Source organism: Miniopterus schreibersii, assembly GCF_964146895.1.
Source record: "Miniopterus schreibersii genome assembly, chromosome: 16".
NCBI lineage: Eukaryota > Metazoa > Chordata > Mammalia > Chiroptera > Miniopteridae > Miniopterus > Miniopterus schreibersii.
Genome location: NC_138116.1, coordinates 37,982,160 through 38,008,616, shown reverse-complemented (window position 1 = coordinate 38,008,616; position 26,457 = coordinate 37,982,160). Strand labels below are relative to the sequence as shown.

Here is a 26,457-nt window from a genome sequence, read left to right as displayed (position 1 = left end):
GGCTCCCATTTCAGGGCGGCACCGGGAAGGCTTCCTGAGGAAGCTGCTGGAGGCGGACACCGAGAGCCACGGGCCAGGGGGGCACTAAGGGAGGGAGGCCTGGCCTCAGAGGGCGGGGTGCACAGGGCTGCAGGCCTGGGGCTTGGGCCTCTGACTCTTCCTCCTGGGGGGCTTGGGGCGGGGTCAGTCAGGGTTCAGCCTGAAGAGTGGAAGCCACTCGAGGTATTTAGGAGACTAGAAGGTTTATTAGAGGAAACAGAGGCGTGGAGAGGGAAGGTCAGGACCGCCCCTTTGGGAAATGCCCGGGTGTGGGATGCCAGGGGCCCTCTCACCATTGTCAGCAGCTGGCAGTACCCTGTCGGTGAGCTCTGGAAGGCAACGGGAGTGAGGAGGTCGCTGCAGGGTGAGTCAGGTGACAGGAGTTAACGAAGGCTTCTGCTCCTATTCTCTCTTCCCAGCCTCACGCCAGTGCCTCTCACTGGCACATCCTGGCAAGGGTCTCAGGGACATGAAGGGCCAGGCGGAGGCCCCTTGCTCAGCATTTCCACATGTCGACCTGGCCAGGCCCACCCCAGGGCGAGGTGAGGGGGATCCCGGGGTGCAGAACTTAAGGAGGTGCTCCAAGCTGCCAGACGCTTGTGTAAGGTGGCCCGTCCTGTGTAAGGTGGATTTGGGGCTGCTCTTGATTGGGAAATGCACCCCTCCCCCCGCACAGGCCCCTGGGTCAAGGAAGATCTCTGGGGAGATGGCCAAGCTGGAAAGGGCTGGTCAGGTGGCGGGAAGGACTTCTAAGGAAGGAGAGGAGCATGTAGGAAATCCGAGAACCTGACAGAGCCTGGCTCCTCAGCAGGACCGAGTGACTGCTAACTGATCTGTCAGCCCCACTGCGATGCAGAGCTGCTACTCTCCTGGGCCCTGGGCAGTGACCCCCTGGAATGGTAGGAACATGGGAGAGCCACAAAGAATGGATGTGGGGTACCCTCTGTGGAGAAGCTGAGGGGGACCCATCAGTTCCAGTGGATATGGCTCAGGCCACAGCTGATGGAGGCACAACCAGGGACCCTCTGCCGGGGTGAAAAATTGGGAGATATAGGGGAGGTAAGATACTTCTGTACACACTTGGGGGACTTTCATTCTCCAGGGTACCAACTGCTTCCAATCTCCTTGACTAACGCCCTAGTCCAAGGTACCTTCCTCCCACCTGAATTATAACAACAGCCTCCCAATGGGACCTCCTGCTCTGTCCCCATGTCCTGCAGTCTACATAGAAGCCAGAACCATCCAGGCAAATGTAAGACCATGTCCCTAACCTCCTCAAAACAAACAAACGACAACAAAAACGGCTCCAGTGGCTCCCTGTTTACTCAGAGTAAAAGCCAATGTCCTTTTTTAAAAAAAATCCTTACCCAAGGACATGCTTATTGATCTTGGAGCGAGACAAACTGGAAGAGAGAGAAAAAAAACATCGATCAGTTGCCTTTCGCACACACCCTGACTGGGGATCGAACCCGAAACCTGGGCATGTGCCCTGACTGGGAATCGAACCTGCACTCTTTCCTTGCACAGGATGACTCTCCAACGAACTGAGCCACCTGGCCATGGCCCACCTCCCCCAGGGTGCCTCTAACCCTGCGCAGTCTGACCAACCTGACCCCACATGCATCATAATGGGCTTTATTAAGCAGCCGTTTCTCCCCACTCCCACTAGACTGGAAGCTCCATGAGGGCAGGAATTTTTGCTTGTTTTGTAAACTGCCCTGACCAATTGTTGCTACGCAGGAGCCCAATTCCCTTGTTGCCAGAGCTTCTGATTTTTCAAGAGAAATCACATTAACTGGATTTTTACATCAAATCTGATGTTTAAGTGTTAGCATGTAAATTTTTTCTTTAATATTATGCTGGCCAAGTAAATTAGAGCCATGGATTCCTAATTTATGGCCTCCAGCCTTATGTGAGGAGCAGTGGGCAGGTTTTGAATGCAGGTTCAGAGAGGACAAGGCCCTGAAAAGGTGGTATGGAGTGGGAGCAGGACAGGGACCCCAACAGCCCCTCTAGGCCCCTGTTGACATGTTTGGTGGTGACCACGAGAGGGAGCTCACCACTTCCTCCCCTCGGATCACTCTCCACCCCTAGGGAGGAAAGGCATTGCTGCAAGGGGGTGGGGGGGCACATCTCCTGTGACAAGCAAAGTGGTCTAAGGCCAGTGGGGCCGTGGGGCCAGGTCTCTGCAGACCTCTCTTGGGATTTCTCTTGTGCCTTTCCTTCCTGTAGTGGAATTTTTCTGGCTCCCCTGGTTCGATTCCATTCTCCCAAACTCTGGGTGCCCAGATGTGCCTGGGCAGTGTCCACCTGCAAGAGCAAAGCAGGAGCAAGGAGAGACCAGGGATGGGAGGAAGAGATGGGAAGGCTCCAGCTGGAACTATGACCAGAAGCTTCAGTGCACACATGCGGGGGGGGTGGGGGGGGTGGGGGTTGGGGACCGGAATCTGCTCCTCAAACCAACAGGACAAGCAGCTTGTCAAGAACAGCTGGACTTGGCAGCCTGCCCCAAAGTCCTTCTGTCTCGTGAGGGAGGTGGTGTCTCCACTTCTGTAGACAAGGACAAGAGACCCAGAGAGTGACAAACCCAAGCCCACGCAGCTGTGAGTGGTGGAACTGGACTCAAACTAGGGCTGTCCCATGGCAGAGCCCACTTCCTGCCCACCCCGTGGCTCCATCCACACAGATGTGTAAGTGAATCACAAAGCAGACTCGCGGGACCAGAGGGTCCTTTAGAGCCACATTTAAGCTTTTTGTTAAATTTTTTTTTACACCTTTCTTTATTGCTTCCATTGGCCAGTAGTGAAAGGTCCTGTGAATGAAACCAGCAAGGGGTCCCTCCCCTGTGTCTCCGACCCCTATGGCCCTCCCTGCAGGACTCCATCCTGTTTCCTTGAGGGGGTCTGCGCTGTGTTTCACTAAAGACCTCGTCGCAGGAATGAAGCCCTCCTGTCATCTCTAACAACACATGCACCTTTTCATCTAAAGGGACTCTATTTCAGGAAAAGACCCTACTGGGAATTTGAATCAGGATTAGTAGGAAGTAGGAGCTGAGTGTGAAAATAATGGGGGTCCATTGTTGTGGATCCGAAGCAACATTTCCTATTCACCCTAATGAGCCCTAATAAAGGCAGTGTCAGAGAAAGGTTGTCAGGTCCTGGCCAGTGTGGCTCAGTGGTTAGAGTGTCAGCCCGTGCACCAAAGGGTTGCTGATTCGAATCACAGTCAAGGCCACGTACCTGTGTTGTGGGTTTGCTCCGGTCCGGATATGTGCGGGAGGAAACCAATCGATGTGTCTCTCTCTCATCAATATCTCTCTCTCTCTCTCTCTCCCTCTCTCCCCCTCTCTCTTCCTCCCTTCTTCCTTTCTACTCTCTCTAAACAATCAATGGGAAAAAAATATCCTCAGGTAAGGAGTAATAAACAAAACAAAACAAAAGACTGTCAGGTCACACCTTTGGGGACACTTTGAACATCCCTCCCTGCCAGGGTTCTAAGGGCTTTGCTCTGAGAAAGAGCTAAACACTGCCCTGGCTCCCTCTTCTCACCAGCTGCGGAGTGACATGCCCTCGCCCAGAGCTTCCTGGCTCCTTTGCTCTGCTCTGTCTGCTGAGCCAAAGGAGACGTCACTTGCTGGTGCCACTAGAAGCAGAGCAGTCACAGGCCAGTGCAGATGTGAGGAGGGCAGGCGCGGGGGTGGGGGTGGGGAGCAGGCCTGGTCTGATCAAGCTGTTGAAGACCTACCCCCTCTCCCACTTGCCTCACTGGCACACTCGAACTCACCTTGCTGAATTACCTGAGTTCAGTTGACAAGCCCTCCTTCCAGAAAAGCTCCCAAGAGAAAATGCTGGCTGTGAGTGCACTAATCAGACTGAGAGAGAAGTTGTTATGGCACCTTCCCCTGAAATGCGATAATCCCATTTCTAATTTACTGCTTATGCAATAAGAAAATGCCTTCAGTAATTTTGTTAGGAAAGCACATTAGCCTTCACACAGATCTCCTGCTTCCTCATGAAATCATGAATAATATCAGTTCCCTTTAATAATGGGACCCATTTGAAAATCAAAAATAATTACTTTGTTTAGTAACTTTCGGTGATTAACATTTCAAAAGCAATTTAAATAAATACAGTGCAAATCTGAGATGGGGCCCCAAGGTAGTGATCTGTTTGAAGTAAAGCAACACTCACTGGAATCTGGGCCATTTAAAATCATGTTTTCTAAGGTGGCTGTCTGCTGCCAACTATTGTACCAGTAAATCAAGCCATATTCAAGACGCTCAGATTATGGTGAGTGAATGAGTTTAGGGTTCCTCCCACAAGTCTTTCTTCTGCAAATGCAGCAGGAGCCTGGAAACATTGTCCTTTCCCGGTACATCCCACTTCTCCAGTGTCTTCGGTGATAGGGAGGTGGGGGCAGAGAGCAAAATCCATGCCACAGGGGCAGTAGAGACCCTGGGATTCCACCGCTCTGTGCCTTCCATTCATCCAGCACTACTGTGATAGGCTGAATAATGCCCCCCCAAAGATATCCAAAAAGATATCCACACCCTAATCCCTGGTGCTCATGAATATGTTACCTTATTTGGCAAAAAAAGAAAAAGAAAAAGAAAAAGAAAAGAGAGAAAAAGGTCCCTACTGATGTGATTAAATGAATAATCTTGAGATGGGGAGAGTATCCAGGTGGGCCCTAAATGCCATCCTATGTATTCTTAGAAAAGTTAGGCAGCCCGGCCGGGAGTGGCTCAGCGATTGAGTGTAGACCTAGGATCCAGGCGATCGGGGTTCGATTCACGGTCAGGGCACATGCCCGGGTTGCGGGCTCGATTAATGACTCTCTCATCATTAATGTTCTATCTCTCTCTCCCTCTCCCTTCCTCTCTCTGATATCAATAAAGATATACATTTAAAAAAAAAAAAAGAAAATTTAGAAAAAAAAAAAAGAAAAGTTAGGCAGAGGGAGGTTTTGTGACACACAGAGGAGGAAGAAGCCATGCGGTGAGAGGTGCAGAGTTTAGAGGGAGGTGGCTGCGAGCCAGGGGCGCTGGGCAGCCTGCGGAGAAGCTGGAAGAGGCAGGGAAGGATTCCCTCCCCAGCCTCTGGGGGAAGCACACCCTGCCCACACTGGCCACCGCCCAGCCCAGTGAAACCGACTTCAGACTTCTGATCACAACACTAAGAGAAGAAGCGTGTTTCTGTCGGCCACCAAACTTGCTCTAATTAGTTACAGCAGCCACAGGAAACTAAGAGTCGCCTTCCTGATTTTTGCCAGCTCTGCCTACCAATAGCATAATTGTTTATTAAAGTTTTTGTTTAAATCAATCCTGAGCTAACACAGCTATCTACTTTCACCTTGTGCTACCACTAATAGTCATGAAATCACAAGTTTGATACTATAAAAATATTCAACTTATTTTAAATGCTCTTTCCAGTGTCTCCTACAATTATCTGATGAACCACTGACCACCAGTGAAGTGACCCCCACTTTGTGAAACACTGATCCAGCTCCACTCAGCTTAGCAAGAATCCATAGCACAGCTGGGCTTTCAGCACTGCTCTGTTACATTCAAATTTCACTTGAAAATTATCAGGGGAAAAAATGAAAGACTCAGCCCCTTTAAAAATAGAAGCCATTTCTCCTGCAAATTTTCACAGAGCCAGATTTCAAAATGCAGAATTTAGCAGAATCTTCAATCATCCTGGTAGAGTTACTAGCATACAGATGAGGACCCTTAAAAGAGAAGGAGGGAGCCATAGAGTGCGCTAGCAGGGAGCTGGATCAGGTGGCAGAATCTAGCTAGCGGAGGTCTTGTTTTCCCAGCCTGATCCAGAATCACAGGTCTCCATGTATTTCTCTCTCTTCCCTGCCCCAGGACAGAGGGTAGAGCTGGAATTGCTGTGTAAGGGAGGGCCTAAGGAATTTTAATACCGAGAGGTGGTAAGGCCCCCAACGGGAGCAGAATATGATGATTATTAACAAGTTTCCCGTGACTTAAATAAGGGAGTAAGCAAAGCAGCAAACTTGCACCCCAAAAGTTGGAACTGTCAAAATAGGCACAGCCAGGGAGGCTTCCAGCTCCGAAGAAAGTCAGGGTAGTCCTGCGTAAGCCTGGTAGCAGACATGGGCAAGCAAAGGGTACTGACAGTTCACCTCTAAAAGGAGCGAACCCTGGATTTGCACTTATATTTCCCCATCCTTTACATTGTGTTCATCATTGCATGTGGCCTCTGTTCTCACTGTGTTTCGTCACAGGGCGTCTTGGCACCTAGGTAGCACTTCAAACCTATTTGATGGAAAAGCTGATAAGTGAATAGCTTCTCTCTTTTAGTTTATACATTGCTTCTACTGTTGAGAAAAGGAATTTGATAACAAAATTATACTTTTTAATTCCAAAAAGGGTATAGCTTGGATCACAAACCTGTGATCTGAGGCTCCACCTACCAAGTCTGGAAAACCAAGCCTCTGGCCTCACCTAAGTCAGCGGCCACATGTGCTCCCTGGGTCTCTGTGCTTCAGTGCTGAGCTGACCCGACTTCTGATCCCAGAGTCACCCAAGGTGCCTGTCAGTGAAATGCTGACTTGGGGCTGCTGTGATTTTTACCTTCCCAGGGTCATTCTCCCTTTTCCTGGCACCAGTATCCAGGACTTCCCTTTGGGGAAACTTCTTTGAAATTGTTGGGTGGGGCTGAGCAGCCTCCTTCTAGGGGTGGCATATATTGAAGATTAGGAGAATCAGCATTTCCCATCTCCTTGGACACCGTGAATGTTTAGCAGAGGAGATCAAAAAGAGTCAGACTCAGAACTTTCATTTCAAATGCTGGAAGAGGGAATCCCCAGACCCGGGCTGAACCTCCGTCAGTAGAACTGGAGCTGCTGGGTGCCATGGTAATGAGAGAGCTTTATGCCAGTAGAGTTGACACAGTTACATCAAATCAGAGGAAAGCAGAGTTAAGATACAGAGAGAGGCCACAACATTGTTTGAAACCCTGGACCCAGCCATGCCTGAAGCTTCACACCTCTGCACCCTTTCTTTACATGAATCAATACATTATCCTTTTTACTTTTTAGTTGGATTTTCTATTACTTACACTTTAAAGTATCTTGATAAATTGAGGCTGAGGCGTGAGCTGCACCTTTGTAGGAATAGTGCACGCACCTCTTCTAGAGAGGCCCTATTGCAAAGAGGCCTATCTGCTGCTTTGGCCGGGGCGTGGCCAGGCTATCAAGGATCAGCCTGGAATTCAGTCACAGTTGGCTCTTTCTGCTGGGTGTCCTGTGCAAGTATTAACCTGTGCAGCCATACTTGGGAATCCCATGACTCAGAAAGGATTTTCTCCTTGTAGCCAGCCTCCCCGATGGCCTCCAATGATCTCCAACTCCTGGAATTCACACACTTCTGTCATCCCTCCCAGCCCTGTTGCCTGGGGCTGACTGTGTGACCAGTAAGATATAGAAATAAGAGGAGTGACTTCTGAAGCTATGTCATAAAAGACACTGTAGCTCTGTCTTACTGTCTCTTGGATCACTCTCTCTTTAGGGGAAGCCAACTGCCATGTCACGAGGACACTCAAGCAGCCCCAGGAGAGGCTCTACATGTTGAAGAACTGAGGCCTCCTGCCAACAGCCAGCACCAGCTCACCAGCTACATGAGTGCACGTCTTGGAAGTGGCTCCTCCGGCCCCAGTCGAGCCTTCAGATGATGCAGCCCCTGCTGACACCTTAACTGCAACCTCGTGAGAGACCCCAAGCCAGAAGCACCCAGCTCAGCTGCTAGAATTGCTGACCCACAGAAAAACAGTGGTAATAGATATTTATTGATGTTTTAAGCCACTACATTTTGCAGTAATTTGTTCCACAACAATGGGTAACTAGTCCACTCTTCTTCATCAGTCTCCTCTTCCCAGATCCATCCCTTCCTCCTGGCTAAACTCCCCATTTCCTTAACAGGCTACCCACCCCTGCTCCATGCAGCCCCTCAGCCTCATCCGCTTTCTTCAGTTGCAGTTTCCTCTCTAAGAATCACCCTTTGGTGCTGCCCCCACACTTCCTCTCCTTTCTCTTTATTCCTGCCTTCCTCCTCCACCTGAAAAAATAGTCCCTCCTTCATCCGTCCCCATTTTCCTCTTGACAAACATCAGGACAACAATTACAGTTGATGATCCTTGCTATAAGAATGTAGATTGATTTATGTATCCCAATAGACTGGGAAGTCTTTGGTTTGGTTTTGAGGCTGCTGTCCTCCCCTTTGCCCCATCTTCCCAAAGCACAGGAGAAAAAAAATCTCCCACATCCCCTTCCTGCGGAGAGGTCCAGGCAGTTTGAAAAGCCCTGTGAATTCTGATTTTTCACAAGGCTTTGGCAGTGGCAGAGGGGGCTGGGAGCAGGATGCCACCATCGTCATGGCAACACACTCCCCAGTGGGTCCTGGGCTGCACTCCCAGGCAGGGGAAGCTGTCCCCAGTGTGTGTCCCTCACAGAGTGGGCATCAGAAAGCAAGGTCGCCCCGGAAACAGAGGGGGCTAAGGCAGCAAGCTTAGTGGGTGTCCCGTGTCAAGAGGCAGGCAGAAAGATGGGCAAAACCAGTGAGTCCGGCGCTAGAGAAGGGGTGAGCTTGACCCAGAGCCTGACGTGAGCCACCCAGGTGGGCAGATCTTTGCTCTCCCCACACTAGTTTCACTCCCTGATGATGTGATCCATTCTGGACTGCAGGTGACACCTTCCTATGGAAATGAAAACCATTAAACTTCATCTTTCGCTATGTCAGTGGTTCCCAAACTTGGCTGCACATTGACATCACTTGGAGATCTTTACAGAATGCTGATGCCTGGCCTTACTCCCAGACATTTCGATTTAATGGGCATGGAGTACAACTTGGCCATCAGGATTTTAAAATCTCCAGGTGGTTCTGATGTGTAGCAAAGGTGGGAAGCTGTGCTCTATGTCAAGGGTATTGGCCAGGGCTGTGCATGAGAGCCGCTGGGAAACTTCAGAATGCATCCACCCCAGAATTTCTCAACCCAAATCTCCTGGGTTGGTCTCAGTATCTGAATTTGTCACAAGCTCTCAATGAGTCTGGTGAGCTGCTGGCATTTCATATCACAAATCCAGCATAACATAAGGCAAGGTTTTGTAGGGTGGATGGCTATTAAGGAATGAGGAAGAAATGGGGTGGATTGGGGCTTCGATAGGCCTCACTTTACCTCTTGGGGGTAGGTCTGAATGGGGGATGTTGCATTGAAACTATGAAGTTAAGCTTACTATTGTATGAACAACAAAGGATCTGGCATTGTTAGTTTTGTTTGGTTCACCCTAATACCAACTCAGTAGGGAGGGTCAGAGTTCAGGGTTCTAAGTAACCCCATAGGGAGGCCTGTATGTGATATACAGTGGTACCTCAGATTTCAAATGTAATCCATTCCGGAAGACCTTTTGAGTTCTGAAACATTTGAAAACCCGAGGGATCAACAGCTGACAGCTAGGCCTCAGGATCTTGCCCTCAGCAGAGGCCGCGTGGCATATTCGACTTCCCAAGGGGTGTTTGAAAACTGAAGCATTTACTTCCAGGTTTATGGCTTTTGTAAACTGGAATGTTCATCAATGGAGACGTTCGAAAACTGAGACACCACTGTACATGCAATTATAGCACTTGCTAGAGTTATCTTCCTGATGCTAATTCTTGATCTCATCCTGTGACCTGCGTCGACCTGGATTCCCCACCTTAGCAGGTACAGCCTTTTGCTCGTAGCTGCAGGACCCACTCCCTGCAGGAGGCCAGCTGACCCAGTCCCTGTGAGGAGGGCTGTAGGAAGAGCATTAGTGGACAGTGGCACTCACCTGGGCTAAAGCGCCTAGATCCCTTTCCCACCTAACCTGGCAAAGGGCCCAGGCGCGAGATCTATGTCCATCATTGCCTTGCTTGTTAGGAGTACCTCATTTTCTTTATTAATCTTTTTAAGATTTAGATTACAGAAGTAATAGGAGCTCATTGTAACTAATGAAACGATGTCAAGGTTTATAAAGAAGGGTAATCTCCTCCCTCCCTCCCCCTCCAGTCTCTGTGCCTTTCCCACCAAGTGACTAATGTGAGCAGCCACCTCATTTAATTTTTGTTAAGTGAGCTGTTCCTCATAAATGAATCTGCCCACTTATCAAAACTGTTCCTTTTACTTGCAAACACTAGAAATAACTTGAAGTAGTTTAATCGATGCAACGCGGGTAAGACTGCCAATGGCTGAACATGCACCCCCCATTCATATGCTGAAACCTACTGCCCTAAGGGATGGTATTAGGGGGCATGGCCTATTGGACGTGATTAGTGTTCTTGTAAAAGAGAGTCCAGAGAGCTCCCTTGTTCCTTCTGCCACGTGAAAACTGAGGGGGAAGGCAGCCACCTACGGGCCCGGAAGCGGGTCCTCACCAGACACCAAATCTGCTACCACCTTGATCTTGGACCTTAGCCTCCAGACCTGCGAAAAATAAATTTGTTTCTAAGTCACCCAGTCTATCGCATTCTGCTATGGCAGCCGGAATGGACTGAGACAAAGATCACTCTAAAAAGTGTAGCACAGTGCCCTGACTTTAAAATGGAAGGACTCGGGGTCATTGTCACACTTATAATACTGTATGTGTGCGAATGTTTTGTAGTTCGCAGGCCGCCTGTCGATGCGTCACCTACTTTGGCTCTTCCGACGGGCTTTTAAGGTTCGCGGCGCAGAGCACAGGGGCGCTGTGTTCCTGTTGCCCAGCCCAGGACCCGAGGCCCTCCCTGGGAAGGGCGGAGTCCAGGCCAGCGTCCACACTGCCTGTTTTCCAAGCTTAGTTTGAATCCGCTCACTCACTCTGTCCCCGCTGTCTATATCGCTGCCCTGCATGTTATTGACGGTTCATTACCAATATCATAGGGGCTCTTGACACGTGCACGATGGCTCTTGGATAAGATACTTTTTATTTTCCTGAGACTTTTATAGTGATTCTCCCTGATCCCTCCTCCCCTCCCCCCAAACCCAGTGTCAAATTGTCGTCTGGCACATCCTCCTGCAGTCAAGATACCTTGTTCCACACGCCAGGAACTGAAAAACTAGATCAGGAAAATTAGATTTTTAGACTTCTTTGAAAACCCTGAGTGAAGAGGCTCTGGCAGATTGCGAAGGACTTTCGTGAGAGCTAGGTGTGCAGAGTAGGCTCAGGTGCATAAACTCCCTTTTCATTATGGGAAATTTCAAACTGTTAAAAATAAAAGGCCTTTCAAAGTGAGAGGTAACAAGCATTTATTTGAGATCAAAGGATAACTATTCAGGCAGAAGCTCAAATAATGTTCTCATTAGGAGACAAAGGCAAGGGGCATGTATGAGAAAGGCAAGTGGAGCAATTACACCAATAGAAGGCATTTCCATAAGTGCAGATAACATAGTGACATTAATTCTAAGAAATGTTTCTAATTTTCAGTCTGGTGGGCATAATATCTGCTTTCTAGTTATCTTCACAAACAGTTCTTTGGGGCCCAATATTGCTTTAGGCCCAGTTCGAAGGTGATTTTTAAACCCTGTTTTAACATCCCAAACATTCAAGGCATAAGAGTGGAAGGCAGGTCCTCTGAGATGGCAGCTATGGCTCCATTTTTAAGTGGCTTCGTTGGTTTATTTATTTAAACAAGACCTGTTTAAAAAGTAAAGAGACTAGTATAATGAACCTTCATTACAAGTTGGGCAATTTCGACAATGAACAACATGGTACACACTTCTCGCTTTGCTTGTTCAAAATTTCTTGCTGAATTCTGGATTCCTGAAGTGTCTGTTGCCAACTGTGGGTACCCAGAGAGGACCCCTGGCATGAGGTGCATGCTGGCATGGGCAGCTCGCTCCAAGGCCCAGTCTCCAGGCGGCTCCCAGGCCCACACGGAGCAGCTCATGCTCCCCAGGCTCTGACATCTGGTGGCTGCAGGAGGGGACCCCCCCCCCGCCTCTAGTCCTGCTGGGTAGGTCAGAGGAATGTAAACCTGCCTGCGGTCAACTTCCTCACGTGTGTCCTAGTTCCTTCCCACAGTTGTTACAGGAGGCTGGGGAAGGAATTTTCATTACTTCCACCTCTTTATGATATCAGGCCTGGAAGTTTCCACAGTCCGCTCTCTCTCTGGCTTCTCAAATACCCAGAGTGAGTTCTCTTCTGGCCTGAACCCACCCCTGTGTGCATTGGATGAAGCTGGGCCCTTGACCAAGAACATTCCCCGGATGGCCTCCTGTGGTCCTCTGCACGGTCTTGTGGGACAGGGATCAGGGACCCCATTCTGCAGACGAGGAGGTGGAGGTTTAGGGAGGTGAAGCCACTTGTCCCAGGCCTGTGATTAGTAAGCAAAAAAGTGGGGACTCGAATGAGCCTAATAATTTGAGTCTCACTAATGAACAGAGAGCTAATTATAATAATTGACACTGTTCCTTTTCTGTTGTGATTAATTCCGAATTTATTTTTAGTCTTCAAAAGAATGGAGACGCGTGGCAAGGCTTTGTTCTGAGCGAGGAACGTGCCATCCCTGTCAGCTTTCCTTGGGCTGCCCCCTCTCCCAGGAGAAAACCCACAACCGCAGCCGCTCATCTGCGCATTTCCCGAGCTCAAGGGTCCCCAGGGATTTGTGTCAACCTGAGCTACTTGGAATGAACCCTGGAGAACTATTTTCACACCTGGGTGAGAGGAGCACCACCCACAAATCAAACCCGGCTTCAGCCACACTGTTGGGGAAAGAAATTAGGGTCTGGTTTGTTTGGGGCAAGAGACTGAGGATGGGATACTAAACAAAGGGTAGCCGGGGTGTGAGTGTGTGTGTGTGAGTGTGAGAGTGTAGATCTGTGTGTGTGAGAGTGTGAGTGAGACTGTGTGAGTATGTGTGAGTGTGTGTGTGAATGTGTATGAGTGTGAGTGAAAGTGTGTATGTGAGTGTAGGTCTGTGTGTGAGTGAGTTTGCATGAGTGTGTAAGTGTAAGTCTGTGTGTGTGAATGTGCATTTGAGTGTGAGAGTGTGTGTGTGAGTGTGGTTGTAGGTCTGTGTGTGTGTGCATGTGTGTATGAGAGTGTTAGTGTGTGAGTGTGTGTGTAGGTCTCTGTGTGTGTGTCTGTGTGAGAGCATGTGTGTATGAGTGTGAGTGTCTGTGTGTGGGGGTGAGAGAGAGTGTGAGTGTGTGTGTGTAGGCCTCTGCGTGTGTGTCTGTGTAAGAGCATGTGTGTATGAGTGTGAGTGCCTGTGTGTGTGTGAGAGAGAGTGAGTGTGTGAGTGTGTGTGTAGGCCTCTGCGTGTGCGTCTGTGTAAGCGCATGTGTGTATGAGTGTGAGTGCCTGTGTGTGTATGTGAACCTCAATGAGGGCAGAGCCCAGGAGCAGCAATTCTCCTAAACCCCTTAAACTTATTTTCTGAGTTTGCAGAGTTCGGCCCACTGGGCGGCGGCTTTTCCACGCTTGGATATGTTAATAAGGGCCATCAAGTTGGAGGTGGGTCCAGGCCCTGGGGACTGTCGGTCGCTTTCATGGGCTTTGCACCTCTCAGCATGGCTCCTGGGGGATCTTTTGTTATTGACCCCAAAGGGCACCGTCACTTCCACACTTCTGCTGCAGCTGGGGACTGGTGGGAAAGAGACAAGAACTCCTTTGCCATCCACCCAGCAAGACCAGCGAAAAGACGGAATTTGGTTTCTAAATGTTATTTTTGGTCCCACAGCTCATTCCCTTTCTCTGAGGCCCCTCTTCTCTTCTCCCCTCCCCTTTCCCTTTCTTCCCGTCTTGCTCCTTTTGCAAATGGACCCTCTGGCTGTCACCTGGGACCTGGGTTGGGCCGGGGTCTCCTCCGGCTGGACAGTGGGCGTGCGGGGGGCCCAGGGGTCCGCTGGGAGAAAGATGGGCTCGCCTTTCTCTTCCCTCGCCCCCCTGCCCTCGCCCAGCACCTCTCTTGTGCCCCTTCCCTTTTCCTCAGTGTTCTGCCTGCCCTGTTCCCCGCGGCCCTTTCCTCTCCTCACTTGCCTGCTCTGGGCTCTGCCTCCCACTTCGTGCGTCTCCCCTGCGGTCTTTTAAAACGGTGGTGTGCTTGGCCCAACAGGATGCGAATGCAAACCCTACTTACTGATAAAATACAATGTCCTCTGATGGTACATTAATTTCTGAAAGCATCGCAACCTTGGGGTTTAGGATGGTCTGCTCCAGAATGGAGTTTCTCAAAGTGCTGTCTGAAAACTCCAGCAGAAAAAATCTAGGGGCCTTGTTAAAAACAGATTCCTGGGTGTCACCCCAGGTCCACCAAATAAGAATCTCTGGAGGTGAGGCCCAGGAATAGGCATCACTTTTTAAAAAAATATGTTTTTATTGATTTTAGAGAGAGAGGAAGGGAGAGGTAGAGAGAAACATCAGTCAGCTGCCTCCCGCATGCACCCTTCTGGGGACCTAGCTTACAACCTGGACATGTGCCCTGACCACCGGGAATGGAACTGGCGACCTTTTGGTGCACGGGATGACACTCAACAAACTGAGCCACCCTGGCCAGGGCCCAGGAATAATCATTTTAAACAAGCTACTCGGGATTCTCATTCATGTTGCAATTTCAGAATCTTTATTTACCCGAACCTCTGGCTCAGACTCCAGAAAGAACTGGGGAGGGGATGGCCTGAGAGTTCTTAACCCTTTCTCTTCCTTGTGAGCCCAAGGCCAGGTTTCTCCAAGACTCCAAGGGGAGAACTGGATCCATTTATCTTCTTCAAAGTCATGAGTCCAAAATTCTTATTTTTGGTCCACTAACTTTCTTTTCCTTCCCACTGTCTTCTAGAAGCTGACTCTCGAGATCACTGATTCCCAAGAGTGCACAAAACATCCACTGCGGTGAGGGGGAAAAATTTCAAATTTCTATTTGTATATAATATGTATTTTAATATAATCCTTTTAAAATTCTAATTTTGTGTCTTATAAGATACTAGTTTAGGAGTTCAAATATTTAATTGATAAATAATAGAAATACATATATTTGGGAGTTTTACTGATAGAGGTACACAGTCAAAAAGCTTGGAGAGCATCTGGAGAATCTAGATCATGTGTTCTTTGAGGTCAGGGACTGTATTATTTTCTGTAACAAACAATTAAAATATAGTACCCATCCAGAAAAGTGTACAAATAAGTAGACAGCCTGGAGAACAGTCCTGTGTAACTAGCATGGAAGTCAAGAAGTAGTTTATTACCAGCATCCCAGATACCTCGCTATGCCCTTGCCACCCTTTCCCAAAACAACCACTCTCCCGATTTCTAGGAATTTCACGGGAATGGAACCACACTATATGTGCCTTTTAGTGTTTGGCTTCTTTTGCTCAACATTACAAATGTGGGGTTCACTTATACATAGCAATAGTTTGTTCATTTTCAAAGTGTAGCGTTTCCCACTGTATAAATGTTATCATTCAGCCACTCTCCCATTGATGGACCTTGGGCTGTTGTCGGTTTGGGGCTATTTTGAATAGCGCTGCTGTGAACATGGTATATGTCTTCAGTGAACATGTGGACACACATCAGTGGGGCTATAGCTCGGAGGGGACTGCTGAGTCACAGAGGACGCTATGTTCAGCTTTGCTAAATGGTGCATTTTCACCGGGCTCCCGCCAGCAGGGTGTGAGCGCTCCAAGAGCATCACCTCCTCACCGATATGTGGTATGTTCCATTTTGTTTTTAGACTCACCGCCTGGAAAGTGTATATTGTTACCTCCTGATGATTTTGATTGCTTTTCCTGATGATTAATGACGTTAATCTTTTAATTTCTTGGCCATTTGGGTATCTTTCTTTGTGAAATGCCTGTTCAAGTCTTTTGCCCTTTTTCTATTGTGCCACCTTTCTTACGGATCTATAGAAGTTCTTTAGCCCTGGCCGTGTAGCTCAGCTGGGTGGAGCATCATTCCAATATGCCAAGGCTGTGGGTTCAGTCCCTGGGCAGGGCACATACAGGCAGCAACCAATGAGCGTATAAATAAGTGGAACAACAAGTCGCTGTTTCTCTCTCTGTCCCCACTCCTCTTTCTCTCTAAAAAATCAATAAGTAAAATAAATTAAAAAAAGGAATTCTTTATATATGCTGCCATTTTTATCTCCCTACCTCCAGGCCCAGCACATTGTTTTATAGCATGTGCTTAATGGCTCTTCAGCTTGTAGTAGAATGAACTAGCACACATGGCAGGGAAAAATACCCTAGTTGAATGAATGAGGCCTTTATATATTTTTGTTTACTTTTTGGTTTATGTTAACAGCTTAATTGAAGTATAATTTACATACCAAAAATTTACTTGTTTTAAGTGTACAATTCAATGATTTCCTGAGTTATGCAACCATTACCACAATCCAATTTTAGAACATTGTCATCACCCCAGAAATCAAGCTTATGTACGCTCTATTACCAACTTTAGCCCCAGGCAATTGCTCATTTATTTACTGTCTCTTATAGATTTGCCTTTTCTGGACATTTCATATAAATGCAATCATACAGTCTGTAGGCTTTTGTGTCTGGCTTCTTTCACTTAGTGTAACATCTTTGAAGTTCATCCATGTTGTAGCATGTGTCAGTGCTCCATTCGTTTTCATGGCTGAGTGAATATTCCATTGCACAGATAAAGTACATCTTGTCTTTGTGTTCATCAACTGATGGACATTCGGATTATTTCCACTTTTAGGCTATTGTAAATAGTGCTGCTATGAACAGTCACTACAAGTTTTTGTGTAGCCATTTGTTTTCATTTCTCTTAGGGAGGGAATTGCTGGGTTATATGGCAAATTTATGTTCAACTTTTTTAAGAAACTGAAACCCTCATATTTCTCTGCCATCCAGAGTCTCATGATGGAAAGGCATATGAGACTGTCTTGGATAGAAAAGAAACATCTGCCAGCACATAGTTGATAAACGCAGTGTCCAGAGAAAGCTAAGAGACTACAGCCTGCTCTTAGGCATTTACAGTCTAATCTGGATGTTCTAACACATGTGTTTATAGAGTAACTTGCTAATGTGGAAAACTAGAATATGAATAGGGGTCCAGACAATCTATGCAACATGAATTCAGGAAGTACTGGATGCCTACTTTTTACAAGACTCAATGTTAAGCTTTCAGAGGGATAGATGGAGGTTTAAAACAAACACGCTATTCCTCCCTGGAGTTCCTACGAGTCTAATCAGAAAGATAGGCTTAGTTATCAAAGCATTAAATAATTAAAAATTCAAATAAAAGTTCAAGATAGCAATAGAAGAACAGGGAGGAGGAAGGCAAAGGGGAAAACAGATAAGGGAGAAACTCATCTTTCCTTCAAGATCTTGCAAGAAAACAGAAACCCAGAGTGTGTTCCTTTAACATTTCTGGCATTCCAAAGATGTAAGAGTTTCCACTTCCATTGTTGCACTGGAAAAAAGAAGTGTTAGATAATGAATAACCGGGGCCACAGGACTAGATAGATAATAATAATTGCTAATATTTGAGTACTTAATGTCCTTGGCATTGCTTTAGTTTACATTTTTACTCAATAAATCCCCTTAATAACTCTACAATATAAATATTACTATTATTTTCTTCTAATAATGAGTAAAATGAGGCTCAGACAGGTTAAGTAAATTGCCCAAGGACACAGAGTTAGAAAATGGCGGAACTGAGGTTTGGATACAGGGAGTGCAGAGCTTACACATTTAACCATCTCAAGGCCCGGTATTCCAGCTATTGGATTCAGTCTCCAATCACAGATGGGGAGATAGACCCAAAGGCATCAGGGGACTTGTCTGAGGTTACTTCACTGATGAGACATGAGATCAGGCACAGGAGTTCCACTGACTGTTAGTCCAGTTTCACTTCTATCAACACCGAAGTTGGGTATCACTAGAGAGTCCTTTCTTCCCTCTTTTCTTTCTTCTTTTCTTTCTTCTTTTCTTCCTTCCTTCCTTCCTTCCTCCCTTCCTTCCTTCCTTCCTTCCTTCCTTCCTTCCTTCCTTCCTTCCTTCCTTCCTTCCTTCCTTCCTTCCTTCCTTCCTTCCTTCCTCTCTTTCTCTCTCTCTCTTTCTTTCTTCTTTGTTTTTAAAACTTATCTTTATTGTTGAAAATATTACAGATGTCCCCTTTTTCTGCCCATTGATCCCCTCCACCCGGCACCCCCAGGCCTTCCCCACACTATTGTCTGTGTCCATGGGTTATGCATAGATGCATATAAGTTCTTTGACTAATCTCTTCCCGCCCCCCACTCCCCACCCCTGCCTTTCCAGAGAGCCCTTTCTTAAGATACTCCTTGTGGACGGCCTACAAGGATACAGTTTCCTGACTCGGGCAAGATGGACTAGAGGAAGAAGCACTTGATGTACAATAAGCCAGATCTGAGTTCAAAGCCCGGTTCTTCTGTTGACCAGCTGTACAGTGGTGGGCAAGTCATACCCTCAGAGCCTAGTTTCTCTACCTGTATACTGGGGGCAGTGACCACACCAGCTCATATGATTACAAGATGAAATGAGAGAATTGGGAGAAACTGACAGCCATTATCCGTTTTGGTGCTGCAGAACTGTTCGGGTGGGTGATTTGGAGCTGAAGGGTATGGAACGCTGTCTACATAGGCTGAGATTTCTCAAGTCCAAACTGCATCACAGGTTACTCACAGCATCTAGAGGATTCTGGGTGGAAGGAAGGCGCTGGATGAGCTCTCCTGACTTAAGCTGAGTCTTATCAGCAGATAGAAACCTGAGGTCAGCCTGCTAACGGTCACATGTTCGCCTGATTCAAGAAATTTTAGTCCTTTTAAACACTTGATTAGGCCAGTTACATTTAGTGACTGTTTTCTATAACAAATTTTGCAGCTCAGCATTACGGGACTCTTAATGGTGGCTGTGGTCAAGAGTTGTTCCTCATGTTTCTAAGCCAAGCAAGGGTTTATGAATTTGCAATCAATGGAGCATTGTAACAATCTGCATTTGTCAACTTGCCCGTGGCCAGAGGCCAGACCGAGGTTGCTCAGGTGTGGCTCAATAGTGATTCTCAAAGCTAGGGTGGGCCTGGGCATAAGCATATTTTAAAGTTACTCGGATGATTCTAATGTACAGCCGGGACTGAGAACCCCTGACTCAAAACATAAAGGATGTGCAAGATCTTAAAGCTCTTATAGCCCAGCCTGATTTGTAAAGTACATCTAGGCAAACATAGTGAGAGGTCAGGGGAGGTACTGTGCAGGGCCTGCAACGCACAGGCTGAGAAGTCTCTACTTAATTTAATAGGCAATAGGGAGCCATGGAAGGTTACTGAGCAGGGTGTAATGGTAGGCAGTTAGAAGTATACAGAGAAGGTCCAGCTATTTATAGTTTAGAAAATGGATTTTACGTTTTTCTAGTAGGCTAACAAAGAAACCAGCTTTCTTTTACTTCTATACCCTCAGTTTAAGATCAACTCCCTTGTCCACTGATCCCTGGAGAGCCAGAGCTTGTCCAAGTGATCTTTTATGTGTCTGGAACACTGCATGGCACATGGCAGCCTCCCAGGAATGTCTGTTGACTGAGTAAATGAGTGTGGCCCATCTCCATGCCAGGGGAACTGGTACCCTGGGCTAGCCCGTTCGCATGCACAGCGGTGGGGGCCGCTGCTCTCACCTTTCTCCTTCCCTGCATTAATCCTCAAGGGCCTGCTTCTAATTCGACCAACTCCAATTCGTCGCCTCCCAGTGGTGCCTCCTTGTAACACGCTGCCACCCGCTTCCCGGCTCTGGCGCCAGGCTTCAAACCTGTCCTTCACCCATTGTTCAGTTTCCGGCCAGTCAGGTTCAAGCCCAGGTTCAACCACCACAGTGACAGTCACCAACACAGTGCCCTACGGCTGCCTCCGAGGGGGCGTCCACAGCCCCCCGCCACCACCCCTAGAAAACAGGCACAGAGCGGCATTTCTATTCCAGCAGCAGTCGGTGCGGGGGCGTGAACGGGGAGACCCTTCTCCCGCGACCTGCCCCTCGGCGAGCGCGCGCCCAGCCCTCGGAGGGCGTGGCTGCCCTGGTCCAGCCCCCGCCCCGCCCCGCCCCCGCCGCCGCCGCCGCGGAGAGATCCTGCGCCCGGCCACCCGGCCGCCAACCCCCTCTCCGCAAACGCCGCGCCACTCCCTCGCCGCGGAGCCTCGCGGAGGGTGATGCTCGGGGTGCCGCCTCCCCCGGGAGCTGCGCGTTTCCGCGTGCCAAGGCGGCCCCCGCTTCGGCCGGCTCGCGGCGGCTGCCCGTGTTCCGAGTCCCCGGGAAGTTGTCTCCGGAGCCCGCGGCGCCTGGGTCTCCTCCCCCTGAGCCCCGCCCCCGCGCCCGGAGCTGGGATCTGCGAGCTGCCCGGCCCGGGGGCGTCGCCGCTTGCTCTCCGAAACCAGCGAGTCTCTGCTTCCCTGCGCGGAGCGCGCGTACCCCGCCTGGCTGGGGACCCCCGCGCAACCCCGAGACGGCGCGCGCTCAGAGCGCGGGAGCCCGGAGCGCCGGGCGCCTGGGACCCCGCGGAGCCACTGCCCAGCCCGCGGGGCTCGGCAGGGATGCAGGCTGCGCTGTGAGCCCGGGCGCCAAGGCCATGTCCGGCTCCCGCTGCCGGACCCTGTACCCCTTCTCCGGGGAGCGGCACGGCCAGGGGCTGCGCTTTGCCGCCGGCGAGCTGATCACGCTGCTGCAGGTCCCGGACGGAGGCTGGTGGGAAGGCGAGAAGGAGGACGGGCTCCGCGGCTGGTTCCCAGCCAGCTACGTGCAGCTGCTGGAGGTAAGGGGGCGAGGGCAGGGGCCTGGGAGATCCGGGGCTGCGGTCCTCCGCGCGCTCGCAGACCTGTTGCCCGCCCGGGGGCCGCCGGAGCCGCCCCTATCCGACGGGCGCTCCGAGGGCAGCCTCTGCGCGCCGGACTCGTAGTTCCGCGCTCCTGTGGACGTTGAAGGCAGCGGGCGCCCCTTGGGCGTGTGCATCGCCGGGGTCACCCCCTGACAGCCCCCCGTGCCGGGCCTCCCGGCACATCGTGGCGCCCTGAGGAAGCGAGAACTTGTTGCCTGTGCGAGTTCTGGAGCCGGCGGGCGCGTTCCCGGCAGTGGCAGGGGCGGGCGAAGGGCTGCCGAGTCCCGCGGTCTGCGGGAGACGCACCGAGCATCGGGGATCGGGAGAGTGGCACCGATTCGGCCCGCAGCCCCGGGTCTCCATCCCGGAGTCCGCAGCCCGCAGCCCGCTGACCCGTGGACGGTCTTCCTGCCTCGGACCGGGCTGCCTGGCCGCCTCGGGCCGCCCACTTGCTGGTCAGCTGAGCCTGTCTGGCCACCGGCCCGAGCCCGGTCAGCAGGCTTGACTCAGGGGTGCCGCAGCCCCCAGCCAGAGCCCCCTCCCCTTCAGAACCTGAAAGTGGCGTGTTTCTGGGTTCTGGCCCGACCCCAGGGCTGCAGGGGACCTGTTGAGCCAATTCGACTGGTTGTTTATTGCCTGAGTGACAGTTGGGAAGCTTCTGTGTCCTCTAATCGTTGAGCTCAGGGTCACAGCCTGAGTGGGATGGGAAGTTTCTGTAGCCCTGGAGGCGGGGGCGGGGTGGGGTGGGGGTGGTGAGGGGGTGACCTTACAACACACCTCCTTTGGTAAAAGGCCTGATCCCAGGAGTCCTGTGAAGATCAAATGAGCGGTTCCCCGCAATTGTGCACTGCACAGAACCATTCTGGTAAAACTGCTCAAATCATGGAGACCTAATTTGTTTTTAATTTAACCCCTGACCCACTTCACAAAGAACAAAGTAGCAAATTTTAACTGAAAATGTTCTGTACAACTCAAGAAAGAAGAAAAGAAAAGAAAGGTACAGGTGAAATGGTTACAGGGTGAGTTTACCTGAGATGTACCCTGTGGAAACATCAGCAGAGATGGAGCCTGGCCTCAGGTACACTGTGTTTCCTTCCAGGGCAAAACAACAAAATCCCTCCTGAATGAATTACGTGGTAGCGTTTGAGCAAAGTTTAGGCTGGAAGGAGCTCTCCTGGGCTGGCAGCACACTATGCTCCCTAACCCCCTTGGTTCTGTATTTTGAGCACCCGTGAGTGTAGGGGAGGCTCAGGTGCGTGGATCCAGATGTGAAGGTAAGCAAGTGTATTGCTTCCTATGAGGACCTGCAGCCCCTTTTTTTCTAGCTCAGAAGCCCCGAGGGAGACCTCTATTTTAGAGTTCCTCGGGTGGCCACACTTGTCAAGGAAATACCGATGTGGAAATTTGGCTGTTGGGTTGTCTGCCTGGCGAGGAGTGGAGCGTCCCTGGCTGGTCTCAGCCAGCTGTGTTTTGGGTGGGGGCTTTGTACACTGGTAGGCTTTGGAGGCTGGTGGGTTTGTAGACAAGTTAGTAAAAGTGCAGTGTTTGCATTTCTTAGTGAGGGAAAGAGAGGGTGGACCAGACCCAGGGGACAAGCTGAATGATCAGCTGGGACAGTCTTGGGTGTGTCCCGTCACATCCCACATCCCGTGGCATTTACATACTTGGGAAACCTCTGGTGCTTAAGGGGCTTTCTCAGGCAACTCCCCTTGGGACTCACAGAAGCACCTCTGTGTGAGCAGCACTGATGAGAAGATCTTTCATTTGTTGAGTATCTACTAGGTGCTAGGCATAGTACATATGCTGTCACCAGTTCCCCTGACAGCTCTGTGAAGAGGGGGGCACCGTCCCCATTTTACAGGCAAGCAAACTGAAGGAAACTGCCCAAGGAGCAATGCTTGCCTATTTGCTTAGCAGTTCAGGTGGCTCAGTTTTACCCCTGCGCCTGTGTCTCTTTTAAACATGGCAGCCAGAGCTCAGTTGTGCTAAAAGACCGGTGAGGGAAGAGTGTGGATCCATGTGGGAAAGACGATGGTGACAGCATCCCTAAGTGGAGGCCGAAATACTGGGTCTAAAATGCGGGCAGCTGCTCCTTCCCACTTGGAGCATCTCTCCCGCTTACCCTGAAGTTTGATTTTACTCAGAGCCAGGTGGTTTTCCCACAGGTGGAAGCGGGGGTGGGGGTAGGAGTGGAGGGGGTGTGTGTGTGTGGGGGGGGCTGGCACTTTTCAGGGCCAAAGTGATGCAGTTTTGACAGAGAGGACTGTAGATCAGGCCCTTTGTGTCTGTGAATCTCATCCATGAGCAGACTGGGCTTCAGGGCTGAGGACTGGGCAGGGATGGAGGCTATGCCAGAAGCCCCTTGGGATGGGGTGAGTCCTCCAAGACAGACGGACTTAGTGGGGAATGCAGAGCTCTGAGAGGAGTCGGTGGTGGTGGACTGGCCAGCACATGGAAACATGAGTCTGGAGGAACACTAGCCAGATGTTTGCCAAGGCTGAGAGTTAATGCAGAGACCAGGAAGCCAGAGAAGGAGCCCATTGATCCTGAAAGTGGTTAACCTCATGGGATGTTTGCTAAAAGGGTGGCTGGCACTGAGCTTGCTGGGGCCAGGGGAGCTTTTGGGGACAGCAGTATAGACAGAATGGGCAACACCAGCCTTCTGCGGGAGGAGTGGGATGGTGGGTGCACAGCTGAGAATGGCACCTCCACGGGAACCGCCACCCCAGTGTACCTTTCACTTTCTGGTGGAGTGATACCAGCCTTAGCCGGTTTGCCTCAGTGGTTAGAGCATCGTCTTGGGGACTGAAGGGTCCTGGGTTTGATTCCGGCCAAGGGCACATACTTCGGTTGCAGGCTCGATCCCTGGCACGGGGCTCGTGCGTGGAAGGCAACCAATCAATGTGTCTCTCTCACATTGAGATTTCTCTCTCTCTCTCTCCCTTCCACGCTTGCTGTAAAGCAATGGAAAAAATATCCTCAGGTGAAGATTTAAAAAAAAAAAAAAAAAAGGAGTGATGCCAGGAAACCCCATCTTGATGGAAGATGGTGCTAGGGGTTGAGAGCAATATGTGCAAAATTGACACTCCCCAAGGATTTCTTCCCTGTTCATATGAAAAAAAGGGGAACTGAGAGCCCCAGCTTCGCAGGAAGCATAGCCCATGACGGGGAGTTGGGAGCTAACCCTGAGAGGGCCGAGAGATCTGCCCTGGCCGCCTGCCAGTCCTTGGGGAGCGGCTGGTTTGGTGGATTCTGATCCTGGTTACTGGGGAAATCTCTTTGGTCGAGACTCCGAGGAAATGGGGCAGCTTCCAGAAAAACCTCAGCCCAACAGAGAAGTGTGGGAGGCCCTGGTGGGACTAAGGACTGACCCCAAGGATCCTGGCTCTTCAGGGGATGGGGCAGCCTTCTGGGGGCTGCCAGCGGGAGGGAATCAGCTCCTCCCAGGAAAGGGAGGGGACCTATAGATAAGACCCACAGCTGCTGCCTATGACATATAAAGGCCCATAGATAAAAGCAGCCAGAAAAATCTTTCTTGAGGGTCTGGTTTCTTCAGCCAACAAGAAGGAGAGGAGTTGAGAACTATTCTAACATTTGAGAGACTTGGTTGAGGAGGAGCTGTGATGAAGGAGACCTGAGATGAGGCTGGAGTCTATAGAAGCACATTCTGTGGGCTCCAAGCTTGGCCCGGGATCACCTCCGTAGACTTGGAGGTCCTGTAGGGGAGGAGATTTCCACCCGACTTCTGGGGTACCTGGAGGCTGAGAAACAGCTTCTGGGAAAAATAGATGAAGGAGGGAGCCCGGATCTCCATCCCCAGGGAAGAGCTGGAGAGTCAGACATGGTCCAATGGCTGGACAGGTTCAGTAGCTGGAGGGCCTAACCCTGGCCCAGGAATTCCCTGTGACCTGCTTTTACCTGGAATTGAGATAAGAAATCAGGGAACTGGAAGATACTGTAAGACATCTGGAATAACTCCCAGAGCTTTTGGGGAATAATTCTGGGGTTAATGAGATTGGAATGCAAACACAACAGAGCTTTCCTTGACCTACGTGCTGTTCGTTCGTAGAATCCGAGATCTGGCTGGAAGGCCTGGACCTCAGAGGTATTGACAGAATATGATGCTGTTTGCCAGTGGGACTACTGTGTATGGTTGCAGAGCCACCCTCGAACTTGGTCTTCTCTCCACCTTCTCTTGCATGTTGTGGTTGTACTATAGAGTTTACAAGTCGTGGCTGCGGGACAGAGATGTGGAGCCGGGGGAGGGGGCTGTGCTATGGATAATTAAGGAATTATGTTTTACCCATTGCTATGTAACAGGCCACCCAAAACTTAGTGTCTCAAAACAACCATTTATTATTATGGCACACATTTCTGGGGGCTGACAGGACTCGGTTGAATGGCTCTTCTGCTGGTCTATCTTGGAGTCTTCCACGCATTTGTAGGCAGATGATGACTGGAGCTGGGGTCCTGGAGTCTCCCCTGGGCTGGAACCTCGAAGATGGTGTCTTGGTGTTCTTCCATGTGCCCTTTCTCTCTCTCCATGTGGCATCTCATCGTCTAGGGCTTTTCCACTCCGCCTTTCTCTTCAGCAGGGCAGTTGAAGTTTTCACGTGGTGGTTGGCTTCCAAGAAAGCAAAAGTTCACATTGTCAGGCCTTCTTAAGGCATTTTGGTAAAGTAATTCCACATTCAGTGTGGTAGGGGAGTGCTTACAGGTGTGGAGACAGGGAGACCAGGTTCGTTAAGGACCATTTTGCAGAGTAGCTACCTCAGAAGGTTGGGGAATGCACTGGGGACAGATGATCCATTACAGGGGAGGCAGTGCCAGGCCAGATGGGAGAGAGAGGCTCCAGAGGGAGGTAAATACAGGAGACTTGGCTGTCTGCTAAGAAGTCCTCCATTGCCATCCTGGGAGGATTTTTTTATTTTTCAGAGTGCCAGGGATTGCTTTATAAAAGCCACACAGTAAATGATGCAGCTGAATTTGCAACCTGATTTTCCTGTCCCTAAAGCCTGGGTCTGTCCACTGGCCCATTGACATACCAGTCTGGCATTTTCAGGTCAGAGCTATTTGGTGCTGGTTATTAATAGACACAGAGATGCCTGACATCTGGTAGATGGTTGATATGTTACACAAATTGATTTTAATACAGGGCCTTTCTTAATGTGACAATTTCCTAAAGTGGGTGTGGCTTTGTCCCTCACGCCAATAATTTTTAAGGCGGCCATCAACTCTGTTCACAAAAGGTGCAATTAGGGCTGGTGGCTCGTGGAGTATGTAATTGTGACCTGGAAAACTAAGGTGCTGCTTTCAGCAACTTCACTAAGTCACCCTGCCCTTTGACTTGGGGGGCTGGGGCCCTCATTCGTCACCCCTGCTGTTTGCACATTTACTTTTGGCCCAGCCCCTGCTGCATCTGCTCAGGAGGAGCCTCCGCCTCTTCACTGTCACGCGTTGGTCTAGTCAGGTGGCTTCGCCTCAGGACCTCAGAGAATGGGCAGGGCTTATAGATTCTATGGATTGGGGCATCTCCACAAAAGTTCCCTTAGCAACAAGTCGGCAGGAATCCCTGACATCTGTTAACCACCATGTGAGTCCCCGCGTCCATTACCAGCTAGAA

The 26,457-nt window shown here is 50.0% G+C and overlaps 1 protein-coding gene across 1 annotated transcript in view; it reads left to right on the top strand.

The window, feature by feature from the left end:
* The first annotated feature begins 20,135 nt into the window (after nt 1-20,135).
* Nucleotides 20,136-26,457, top strand: part of GAS7 (growth arrest specific 7) — a 205,116-nt gene continuing 198,794 nt past the window's right edge. Inside the window, exon 1 of the mRNA XM_081115676.1 lies at nt 20,136-20,771. Within this exon, the coding sequence (XP_080971802.1) occupies nt 20,589-20,771 (183 nt within the window). The 5' untranslated portion in view covers nt 20,136-20,588. The remainder of the gene's footprint in view (nt 20,772-26,457) is intronic.